At 44.2% G+C, this 13303-nt stretch overlaps 1 protein-coding gene across 1 annotated transcript in view; it reads left to right on the top strand.

Moving 5' to 3' along the window:
• Positions 1–12561, top strand: part of LOC310783378 (GDNF family receptor alpha-2-like) — a 57476-nt gene extending 44915 nt beyond the window's left edge. Inside the window, exons 7-9 of the mRNA XM_083644227.1 lie at positions 2753–2922; positions 10233–10283; positions 11291–12561. Of these exons, the coding sequence (XP_083500353.1) occupies positions 2753–2922; positions 10233–10283; positions 11291–11443 (374 nt within the window). The 3' untranslated portion in view covers positions 11444–12561. The remainder of the gene's footprint in view (positions 1–2752; positions 2923–10232; positions 10284–11290) is intronic.
• The last annotated feature ends 742 nt before the right edge of the window (positions 12562–13303 follow it).

Genomic DNA, 13303 nt, shown 5'->3' on the forward strand with positions numbered 1-13303 from the left:
AGGGATGGATGGCTGGTTGGATGGTTTGGACTTGAAGCCCTGTTGAAAATTTGTCTGCTCCACAGTTTTGTACAACTTATCCCCAGAAACCCCCGTTGCCCGCTGATTAAGTTGGAATTAAATGTTCTTAGTTGCTCAAAAAGAGTAATTTCTTATCACTTCTCATCCTTCCTTTGGGCAAGATCTGTCAAGACTTTAATACAAAAGAAACCGTTTTGCATGTCATTTTCACATTAAATCTTACAGAGTTAAAGGGCTTATCCCCTTATGGGAGGAAACTGCCATGGAGAGGAGCAGATCCAGTACGACCGAGACAATCCGGGCACCTACTGGTACATATCATCTATACATCTAATGCATAGCAGTCTGGGGCGCAGCATGACAGCACAGTTACCCCCAAACATCCTTGAGCTTTTTCACTTAGAAGTGAAATATAGGCAGCTCCGTGCAGTGTCATCAGTGCTACAAGACGCCATTGCCTTTAACATGTTCCATTGTGTGGATAATGCTTTCAGACCATTTCAATAGATTGCCAGGGTAGCGTTTTAGCTGAGTGTGCAGGATGAGGGATGAGGCCGGGGGCTGAGGAGGCGTCTTGAAAAATAACACAGAATGCAGCATCTCCGCTCTGCAGTCAAGGGGAACAGGAGATAAACTACCAGAGATGGAGCGTTCTCTTACTCTTCAACACACCGGGGAGGAGAATACACACAAAAAACACACTCTATACAAAGTGTATGTATATACAGCATGCTAGACTCAACTACAGGCAACTTATATTAACCCTCCTCCTCCCCCGGACAGGACCCACCGTCATGACTCCACCACTCTCGTTCCACTCTGCTCCTGCAGGAGAGACTGATAGGCTACTCCGACACATATTCACATTTTCAAAACACACTGCGAATAAAAAACTATTTATTACGCAAATAATGTATTACCCACATTCCTTTTCACACTCTCTCCTTACAAGTAAATGCAAAGGGATACTCGTACAGATGGAAAGTTTAGACCCTTAGTCAGATGGATGATTAGAATAACCCCCCCCCCACCCCCAAAAAAAAACACTGCCGGTGAAGAGTTAGAGCTGTTAGAAGGATAGCCCCAAACATAGTCTCAACCTGGATTCCTCCCCTCTCTCTCTCTCCTCCTGTCTCTTGCTGCATCTGTCCCTGCAGGTAGGGCAGCGCAGGCTATGCCCAGGGGTTTAAGGAAAACTTATCCAGAGTCATTAAAAAATGGGATTGCTGTTGGCAATGAGCTTAATCACTCAATGGAACATTTGGGCGCAGTAAAACATCCTCTGTGGAGGCCCTCCAGCCGACTCGTTTGATTTATGACTTTATTCCCCCGTCTTACAGCGTCTGTAGGGGGATAGCTCGCTATAGCCGCCCCCTGACAAACAGATGCACAAGCTCACACATCTCAGCAGTTACTTCGCTAACTCCTCACTGCTAATGTTACAGTTGTTCGGCGTCAGTGCTGAGCTTTGTTCTTTTGATTTTCCAACACTAACTCAAACCGTGAGCGTGTAACAGAATGAGAAACACGAGGGGCCGCGTTTGTATGTGTTGTGTGTTGTGTGTGTGTGTGTGTGTGTGTGTGTGTGTGTGTGCGTGCATGTTTGTGTGTGAATCTGTGTAGGTGGACGGACATAGGGTGTGACAGACAGATCTATGTGGGCGTGCTCGGGGAGTACTAAAGACTGCGTGTGTCCATCCAATTATGCATGTGTGTTCCACCGCTATCCCATTTGTCCTTTGTTGCGGAGGGGGGGAAATGCCATTCCTCCTTTGTTTGGGAACGTTTTGAATTTGATCAGTCACATAAATCTATTCAAAGTCATCTCTGTTACGCTGACCTTATAATGGAGGTGGTTGCCAAGCAATTACATGGCTTGCCTTCTCTCTCTGGCTGAACAAAGAGAGAGAAACAGGCCTGGTGTTTTAAACGGATGAGCAGTGAAAAGGTACTCAGCCCCTATTTTACCATATCTAGCAGAAAAGCTGACTGAACAGGGATTTATCACATTTTTGCAGAGACTCACACATGCACTTAGACACAAAGTTACACACACACACATGCATAGTACATCTGCAGGCAGACGCACACAGACCGCACGCTCTCCTCTGTGCGAGCTCATTTATTTGCTGCTTTTAAAAAGATTCCATTTCTAAGTGCGCACTGGATACTTACTGGCAAACAAATTGGGGCTCATCAACTCGAGTGCAGACATTACGGCACTATTTTGTCAGCTTGTCGCAAATCGACTGAAAACCGGTTGTTGCAACATAAAAGGTTTTTTCTAGCGAGTCAAGGACATGAATGTGTGTGTTTGACACAATGTGTCCGTGACGAGCTTCGACGAAACATGTTAGCGATTCCAAAAGCCAGGTACACCTAAGAATATGAAGATGGAAAAAAAAAAAAGGAAAAGGCTTTATTGGCATTCATAACCGTTGAACTTTAGCGACCTCCCGGGTGACTGATTCCACAAACAAATCTCGGCCTGTTGTTTTTGATTAGCTCCGTGTTCACCTCTCAGCTTACTGACGAAGCAAAAAGACCGGCTCTCCATGCTCTATTTACTCCTTCATCTCCTCCACCCCCCGCACCACCCTCCCTCCTTCCCTCTGTTGCCAAAGATTGGGCAGGGGACCAAGAAGTTGACTTAGAGCTGTCTGTCTGCTAGCTGGCTTCTTGCTACCACGGCAGTCGAAAAACAAATGACTTTATATCTCTGTCCCTGCAGGAAATGCCATTCAGGCCTTTGGTTATGGGGCAGACAGCATGCAGAACAAAGATGAGTCTGTCCCAGGCCCCTCGGCGACAGCGAAGGCGGGGCTGGATGGGTCGACAAGCACCTCAGAACCTCCTTATATCCCCAATGACATCCAGCCAGGGGACGAGGCACAAGGCAAGGTACTGGATTTCTTTCATTAGTTTCACTGTAAGCAGTACTGACCACTGCAAATGGTGAATGTCCATAAAGTTATATTTACTTCAGCCTACCTGTCGCCTACCTTGTTGGCATGTTGAGTTGAAGATGTTTATGATATCAAATGTAGGTCACTGAAGAAATGCATTATTTGCTGTAGCTATCTACAATAGCTATCTCGACGCTGGCCTGGGAATGCCTTGGGATCGCCCAGTCAGAGCTGGCTAATGTGGCCAGGGAAAGGGAGGTTTGGGGTCCCCTGTTGGAACTGCTACCTCCATGATCCGATCCCGGATAAGCGGTTGAAGATGGATGGATGGATGGATGGATTTCAAATACAATGTCCAGCAACTTTTTTGCATAAATTAGTTAAAATGTAGCATGAGGGTATCCGATTATGGCAACAAACAAAATCACAATCATGTACAGACCCAATACATGTCATCCTGTACTGTTTTCGCTGAAGTATCTCATAAATTAACAATCCTACTCTACATCTGTCTTAGTAGTTGAATATCGTTTTTACCTTAAAGGGATACGCCACATTTTTGGGAGTTTCATCCATTTGCCATATCGCCCACACATTACCTAGATACACAATTTACCGTCACTCTCCATACAGTATACAGTGAGCTACACTCATCTAGTTAGTTAGTATTGGGGGAAACGGTACAGCCAAAGTCACCAAAAACACAATGCCAAATGTACATGTTGTGACTCGGGTACTCACCACGCGATGAAATATTAATCCATAGTTATGTGAAATGTCATTTTTGTACTAAATCCCCACACCAAGTTACTTCCTTGTTTGCCTGCATACTGTATGGAGAGTGACGGTAAAGGTATTGTGTATCTTGGTTATGTGTGGGCGTTATGGCAAATGGACGAAACTCCCAGAAAGTTGGCGTATCCCTTTAACTTGTAAGTGATTTTCTTCCAGTCTCTGCAAATGGATGATAGCAAAATACATCCAATTCCAGACAGATACTTGTAAGAAGTGCAGGCTCAAAGCGCTTATTTTTTCATTTATCAGGCAATACTGATTATATACACAAAGTGACTGTCACCCAAAGTGCGGTATAAGACGTCCGCTTCTTGTTCGTGACTAAATTCATAACTTATAGCGAATGTTTTAGATATTTATGAAATGTGATACGTTACCTATCGAAATATGTATGAATTTATCTCACTTAAAGCTTTCGGTTGGGACTTTCGTCTAAAAATGCCGGTAAACAGCGGAAATTAGGCGAATGACGGAGAACGTCTGCAAATGGATGCAATTCCATTACATATTATAGGAAGAACCACAACACTCATGAAAGGCAGATGTTGTACAGTGGCAAAATCACAAAGCTCCAAACGCTCCATCATTAACATCCACATCGCTTTCCATCTCTACACTTGTTAAGGCAATTGGCACATTGGAACACACTCTTTATGATAAGGCAGTTTATGCTACATGCAAGATGATGACATTTGCTTGAAATATTAGACGGCTCTCTCTCTCTCACACAATGAAATAGTGAAAGAAAATGGGGGGCGAGAGGGGGGCTAATCTGGATTTAGAGGTTCTAAAATACTGGCCCAGGGCCTGTTTGCTGCTGAATGGCGTCTACTCTGAAGGCTGCAGTCGACTCTGTTATAACTGGCTTCACTGTCTGGAACAGAACACAATCAGTCTTCCTGTGTGCCGCGAGAGAATGCACGTGTATTTGTCTCCTAATAGAATTGTACTTCATTTTCTGTTCAAATAAAATGTGAAAGTGACAGAACCATACATACTGAAGACTGTCTCACCCCCCCCCCCCCCGCCCCCTCACCCTCTCTCTCATACACACACCGGTCACTCCTCAACAGGTCAGAAATATATCACTCCAAAGAAAGATTTCTATTTATCTACTGGCCATTGAGTTTGATTAGTTTTCACTGTGAAATATTGTTCTGTTTCACAGATATATTGTAAATGTGCCGTGCAGCCTCCTGGTATGAGACTAATGATGTTTTTCACCTTTGCAGCGGACCCAGTTACCAAGCTTGGCTGAATTAGATGTAGTATAAAAGTGTTTTTTTTGGAGAACCTTTTTCTGCTGCAGCTGCGGCGGTGGCGGCAGCAGCGGCGGCGGCTGTTGATGTTATTGTTAATGTAATCTTTCCAGTGACTGTTACAGACATATGAGAAATCCGAGCAGCGTGCAATGTTTATGAATGCACATTTCCATGCCGAAATGAATGACTTCCATTAAGACATCTATTTTTGAATAATTCCAGGGGCTTTCAGAGCCGTTAAATAGTCACCCCACACGCCCGTCATGCAGTATTGTCCTTTACACAAATAGCCTCATTGTGGGGGAAGACAGCAAATTAAAAGCTTAAAAACGTTACAAAGTGGAGAATTAATGAACAAGCAGCACTGATAACAATAACAGTGTGTATGTTTGGGTGAGGTGTTGAGAGAGAATGGATGGCGGAATTGCTTTCTCCAAAGGTTCCGTGTATGTCAGTATTGATGCACCACTCTGTGCCTGTCTCACTGCAGCGTGGTGTTTAATTTATTGTAAAAATGGTAATTAGGAAACAATAAGACGTGTGATTACTCAAGCAGGAAGTTTATAATTAGAGAGGGAGCTGGTGGGGACATTTTGGGCAGCCCGACGTTCACAGGCAACTAGACTGCCTGGCAATTAAAACTTGTCAAACTTCCGTGGCAGATAAATTGGGGGAGTGCTGTTATGGTGCGAGTCCTCCTGGCAGATCAAGACTGACTGTCCAAGGCTGTAAATCTCACCATGGGCAGTCAGGACCCCATGCACGCAAACACACACACACACACACACACACACACACACAGACACACGGACACACACACGGACACACACACACACACACACACACACACGACACACACACGTGGACACGCACGCACACACACACACACACGGACACACACACGGACACACACACACACACACACGTGGACACGCACACACACACACACACACACACACACGTGGAGACACAATCTGTGGAACAGATAGTGGATGTATTGTTTGTGGACAGACTTTGGTTGTGGTTTATGGATAGATGGAAGAATGTTTGGAGTGATGGATGGAGGGAGAGAGGGAGAGAGGGAGGGAAGGAGGGAAGGAGGGGGAGTTTCCCTGACACCAGAGGAGATAACCCATAATCTGAAGTGTGGTTGGACTAAGAACAAGAGGGTAGCTCCATTTGTGAAAAACAAAGCCAGTGCAAGTGCCTTAAACCTGCATTCTTTCTAATGGCCAGCAGGGGACGACTCCACTGGCTGCAAAAAGAAGTCAGATTGCCTGGAAGTCAATGGGGAAATGACCCTACTTCTCACTTGATTTATTACCTCAGTAAACACGTTCCTAATGAGTTTATGGTCTCAATCGCTAGTTTCAAGTCTTCTTCAATACAGTGTGATGTTCATTTTGAAAAATGATGGTCCCATTTAGAATAAAATAGACGATAATGTACACTATGCCTTGTGGCATGATTGACAGGTCGCCTGTCCAGTGATTGCTCAGCACGGACCTACGTAGTAGGCTTGCCTGGGGCCAGACCTTTTCGAATCCGCCCACTCCACGGAGTTGAGTTTGGCTGCTCTTGGTCTGGCATCGTCATTATGAAAATGCATTTTCTCTGGTTCGATCAGTGATTAACTAATCACAGCCGAGGGGGACTAACGATTGGCTAATCAGCATCAATAAACATCCCAACGGGCGGGACTAAGCCGTTGTCAAGCAGTTGTCAAGGTGCCCATAGAAAGTGTCCCAAGGAGGACTAAGGTTAAAAACAACAATGGCTGCTTTTAAATCCTATTATAAAAGGAAGCATGCGGGCAATGTCTCTCTGTTAAAATGTTTGTGCCGGCCACGGCTATGCCGTTTTACGTGCGATCGAGCTGAAACTTTCAGGGGGTATAAAGAGGGAGGGTGACCTGACAGCAGGGCCGTAGCCAGGGTTCCGAAATAGGGGAGGTCCAGCAAGGGGAGGCGGATTCGGCGACGCCCGTTAGGGCGCCGCCGAAAAAAAATTGAGCTTTTTTTTTTCCCTTTTTAAGCCATATTTAGAGTAATATATCATTTTAAATCAACATTAGGATTATACTGTTGTGATGTCATTATTCAGTATATTCTCTTTCATGTCACCACCTGCTCAGCTCTCATTTGGGGCGTTTGAAGCTCAATTTGGGCCGTTTGAAGCCCAATTTGGGCCGTTTGAAGCCAGATTTGGGCCGTTTGAAGCCCTATTTGGGTCGTTTAAAGCCAGATTTGGGCCGTTTGAAGCCTGATTTGGGCCATTTGAAGCCCAATTTGGGCCAAGTCCAATTTTACAATGAGATGCACCCACTTTAAACCTGAATAAAGTAATAAAACCACTAGTAAACCAGTAGGCGGCGCCTGGCCTGCTGTTCAGTGAGTGGCCTGGCCTGGCCTGCAAAAAAAAAAAAAAAAAAAAATTTTTTTTTTTTTTGGCAGGCTGAAATATTAGGGGAGGTCCGGACCTCCCCGTCCTCATAGCTAGCTACGGCCCTGCCTGACAGAGCCAGATTTTTTAATTAGGTGATTGCCCTAATTACCTAATGATGTGATGTCATCAGCACACACACACACACACCCGCGTGCATGTAAACTTAAGGGTAATAACATTTTGTGAGAAACACCACACCCGTGCGTGCCAATACAGCAGGCGAGGGCACGCAGCAACTGAGCTGCGGGCGAGGCCGCGCAGCCGCCAAGCTGCGTATGCGAGCTGCAGGGCCAGCTCGGCGAGCTGCAGGGTGGGTGAGCCTAGCAATCGAGCGTGCGAGATGCCTAGTTGATTAAAAGTACCAATTACTTTGAAATCCAAACAGCACACTGCTTGAGGCATTTTATTCAAAGCGGATATGTGTGTTTTTTTACGTTCTCCCAACTGGAGCAACTAACGTAAAATTCAGGTCTCTGGTGATTGGTTACGGAAAATGGAATCCCCCTAGGGGGTTCCCCTCATAGAAATTTGTTAAACAAAGTGCAATCTCAGACTAGAAGATGGAAATGACAATTACAATTCAGTCTGAATATCAGGCTAATAGTAGGTGGCTCTGTAGGAAACCTTGTGCTAGCTGCTTCTGGCTCCAAAAATGGCGATGGCCAAAATGCCAAACTCAAGGCTTCAAAACTGGAGTTGACAAACCAGAGGGTGATGTCACAGTAGCTACGGCCATATTTATTATACGGCCTATGACAAAGAAGAATGACTAAAGGGAACCGTGCTGTCTGTTAAGCCTATTCATGCTTAGCGCACTGCACTCCAATAGGGCACGGGGTAGTTTCAGTTCATTTACATGCCTAATTATTCAAAATGTCATTGCCAGTGGTTGTGGGTTTTATACCCTGCTCAGTCAGTAAACATGTGGGCTAAAGTTGTGTCCTTTGAGTATTGTAAGTCAGAGCCCATTATAAGTCCTGCTTTGTTTATATGGAGATCAAGAATTGTTTCCCCCACACGCCATTGTGTTTCTGCAGAGTTTGGCAAAGAAAATTACAAACTCTATGATGTGTTTGCAATATTCCCAGGGTCACTGTGGGTCTTACCACTCAAATGTTTGTGTATCTTATAATTTTAATGCAGTTTCTTAACCGATTCTTAAACAAAGCAAAGTTAAATAACCCTCTTCATATTTGTTTGATTTGGAGTTTCATGCATAACGTAATCCAAAACGACCACTGCAAGAGAAAACCAGAGCCCAACCCCCCCCAACCACCATCACCACCGCACCATTGAGAAGCTAATATTGCCATGTGTTGATTTTCAGCTCAATTGAATGGAATTGATTGTGGACAAAAATTGCATAACCCAAGGTTACTCACTAACTAGCCCTGGGAAATACATCAGCTCTACAGCACTGTTAGGTTTGACAATAGACTGATCGATGCTGAAAGTACTCCGAATACTTGTCCAGTTACCTGCTGGCCTGTGGCATATTTTCTCTCTTCTTATTTATCATCGACAGCTCAAATAAATAAGTGTGTGTTTTCCATCCTATCTCTCTCTCTCTCTCTCTCTCTCTGCCTGTGTTTGCGTGAGTGCGCGTGTGCGTGTGACAGGCGTTTGACATTGACTGTATTCGGTCACGGTGTAATCGTGTACGCATATGCACGTGTTTGTAATTGTAGCCGTGTGTGTGTGTGTGTGTGTGTGCGTGTGTGTATCTTCACACGAGCCCTGAGTGTATGTGTGGATATTGGCTGCAGCTAGAGATCTGGACTCATGTCAACAGGCTGCTCCCACACATCACTGCCCCTGCTAATGAATTGGCTTTTAGTGGCGGATGTGTTTGGTGCATTGTCAAGCTACCCATAGCTTTTTTGGCTACTGTCATTTCACCATCTCTCTGTAGAATGGTGCTGTGAAAGTACAAGACCAGGTACTGCGATACCTGCAGTCATTTTGGATCTCCATCCCTCCTCTGATACCATCTTGTCCTCATAGGCGGAGTTTGACTTTTATACTTGGGGGGGCCACCAGACAGGGCTACAAGGGGGGGGGGGGGGACTTTGCCGGCGACAAAAAAATTGGCTGTATCCCCCCCCCCCTCGTTTGAAACCAGATGTAGAGGAATTATTATTGCACAATAATTACAATTAGTCTCTGAATAATAAAGTATTATTATTAATAATAATAATGATAATAAGCTGCTGCTACTACTACTACAGTGTACTAATAATAAGAAAATCATTATGATTGTTATTGTTGTTTTATTATTATTGTTAGTGTTATTATTATTGGAAATAGAAGAAATATTAGAATATGAGTAGAATTACAGAACATGAATACTCATTATTGTATGCTTAGTAATGTAATGATGTACACTACATTTACATGTAATGTACATTTATATTATATAGCGCTTCACATCACTGTTCACTGTTGCTTTTGGCCGTGCTCAAAGACTCTTTAAAAAACACAGGATAAAGCAACTTTAATAAAGAGAGAAAATATTTAAATAGATGAGAGTGACTTGGAGATTTACAATGGTGAGAAAAAAAATGACTGGGGGGGCCTGGCCCCCCCATTAACTCCGCCCATGCTGGTCCTCCTTCTCACTCAGCCACCCCTCCTTTTCCCCCCTCCCTCTCTCTCGGAAAAAAAGATTATGTGATGTTAATATAATTCAACACCATTTTCTCATTTCATTATTTATTATTCTAGTTTAGGTGTATTGCCTTGTTCAGTAGGAAGATGAGGTGCTGGTAGATAACATCTGACTAGATGTTTCTTCTGTGTACAGGGAAATGGACCAACGTGCAATCTCTCCAAAGGTTACATTTGTGGAGATGAGGTAAGGGGCTGTTGGTGGGGGGAGGTGAACATGTTTCATGTTCCTTGTGATGTGCGTCTGTATTGCTGTGCTGGTCTGAAAATGGTGCCTCTGCAAATTGACTGAGACTACTTTTACTTGGAGGCAAATGGTTATGCTTTGTGTTACAAGAATCAGAGAAAATTGAAAAAGTATTCAAAATGCTAACAATTTTATGGAAAAGCACATAATAGGGCTATTGTAGTGTGGATATAACAGGGCAACTCTCAAGGCCATGTTCTTTAATATCTAGAATGATGTGTTCCCACTGCTCTCTGCCTTAATCTGAACAGCGCAGTAAACATGGTTCACTCACAGTTTGCACACTGTACAATAAAACCCTTTGTTTTATTCTGTACATAGAAATATGATAATGTTTTAATGATTATTGTACAAAGTCAAACCAGACACAAGTGGTGTTGCAACTGTGTTGTCTGGTCTCCATTTATGAAATACTGAAAGAAAACCAACAGTCACTGCTGGCTTCAGTAGTGTGTATCTGGCTTCATAGTATGTTTTGCTTATAAATCAAGTCGGTAATGATAGCTTTAAAAACGCTTTAGATGAAAAACTGCTTAAAGTGTTTCACTTGCTGGCACAGCCTAAAAGTCAAAAGAAAGAACAAGTGAAAAGAACAGAAAACTCAGCACAAGAAGCTTTTCTTCCTTGCCAACTTGTTTAAGAAGCACGGAGCATACTAAGCAGCTGGGTCTTGAGAGATACTTCACATATCAAACGATGATGGGTGGGTCAAACTGTTTATGTTCTTTCCAAATTGGGTGTGCCATAGATACATGTCTCTCTCTATGACCTCCTCTGACACATGCTATCTCTTTTTGTCTTTGGCTCTAACCCTGTGCTGTCACTCCTCCCTCCCTACCTCCCTCCCTTGTCAAATACCAGAAGAGGAGCGCGGCGCTCGCATCTGTGTCATCTCTAACCTTTGCACGTCTCTGTCTCCCCCCTGTGTTGTGCCCCTCTCTGCCCAGCCTGTGTTGGAGCCCAGCGGTGGCTACGACGGTCTGAGCGGACCCCAGGGCCAGCCGGGCGATGACTCCCCCTGTCTGTGTGCCAGCATCTGGGCTCTGCTGCCTGGCCTGGCTCTGGCCCTGGCCCTGGCTCTGGCCCAGCAGGCCTTATAGGAGCGCCAGGAGGAGAGAGAAAAAGAGGTCATCCACCCACAAGCTGATCCCAAAAGCAGAAGGTGTTATTTCCGGGGCTGGTATTAAGAAGGCTGAATCTCTGGGCCATTGTCATAAATGGCATTTTACGAACGAGGGGAAAAAACACACAAGGAGGAAGGAGGGGGAAAAATACCATTTGATTTTGTTTTTAAACTGTGAATTTGTCGTTTATTTCGATGTGACGTTAGGGCGTTTTGAGGAGCGTGCGTGGTGCGTGATGTTAGGGCGTTTTGAGGAGCGTGCTCGGTGGCGATGGAGCGAATGGCTTTAAAAAGGACCTGAGAAGACGAGAAGGCCAATGTTGTGGGACTGATTCTAACCTCTGACTGAGACACAAACTTGGAGCCACTCAAGATGATCATGTCAAAGACTTCTGCACTTTTCCCATGAAAGAGGGGGGGTGGGGGTAATGTAATTAAGAGAAGGCCGGATTGACAGAGAAGAAATAGTAGAGCGAGAGAATGAGCTCGGGGAACGGGAGTGAGAGAGATTTCTGCTATCAGTCACAGTTTTTCGTCTTGAATTGGCTCTTGACTTAATCTTCTCTTGGATGAACAGACCACACATTTCCGGGCGGGGACGGGGAGGGGGGGATGATTACATTCTGTCTCTTCAACACTAGTGTAAACTCTAAAAATGTAAAGCCTACTCTGTGTTCTAAGTGTTGGTATAGTATCCGTGACCATAATCAATCTACCGTACAGCTCTTTCATTTGGGTGCTAGCCTAACCGTTTTTTCCCCCCCGGCAGAAGACAAAAAGAACTATAAAGATGGCGATGTTAACACTTTGGTCATTTGAGATGTTGTCATTGAAGATCGTGGGTGCGAGCCGTACAGTACGTCCACCCGCAAAATGTGTATATTTCTGTATGTATATAAACAAAACTGTTTTCTTTCATTCAAACCAATGTTATCTACACTACCTTGAATGGACATTACTGTGCATTACGATGGCTGTGTCTTGAGTTTGGGGAGGGGGGGGGAGAGTTGGTACAAATGGAAAGCCTTCATTATCTGCGTTTATATTTGTCTATAAAGGTTTGATCACAAAGAATGTATACAGGGATGAGATTAAACGAGCTCTAATTGCTTGGAAAGCCATAACCTGTGTGAGTATCGTACTGTACTGTGTGTTCACTGAGTGTATGTAGCCAATTATCACTACGTGCGCTTGCCCTTGCACTGTATGTTAACATACTGCAGCGAATCAGCTTACAGGGATCCGTTTATATTAGCATTGTGGGTTTCCTTCTGCCCCCTCAGATAGCTGAGGTTATGATGCATAGTGTAATTAACCGGAGGCTTTTCTGGAGCGATCCCGACCCGACCTCCAGCATTTACAGCCCTGCTGTTAGAGAATATTCTAAATGTCCCATAGGAATTGAGATTTTACCGCTTTTTATGCACATACTTGATCAAAGATGTTAAAATGAATACACTGTTATCATGTTATTTCGTTTGAGTGGATACATTTAAAGCGAGTGTATTTTCAAAAATGCATCCTTTTACATGCAGTTTCAGACCAACAGTAAACAAACGCGCAAAAATGAAAACTCAGTCATTATCTACTCACCCACATGCCGATTGAAGGAGGGGTGACGTTTTTTTTTTTAGAGCTGAAAGTCCTCCTTTACTTTCATTTGAATTGTCATTAATTTTTGGGTGAACTTCTCCTTAAAATCCGTCCAATCAGGGGCCAGTTGGCAGCAGTTGAATTGGAAAGACTCCACCCACCTCATTTAAATTAGAGGAGCAGCTAATCAGGCTCCAGTATTGTGGCGGTTCTTCACCGGTCTTCAACCAAATCAATATTTGAA

The sequence above is a fragment of the Poromitra crassiceps genome (assembly GCF_964638095.1).
Source record: "Poromitra crassiceps genome assembly, chromosome: 10".
Lineage (NCBI taxonomy): Eukaryota > Metazoa > Chordata > Actinopteri > Beryciformes > Melamphaidae > Poromitra > Poromitra crassiceps.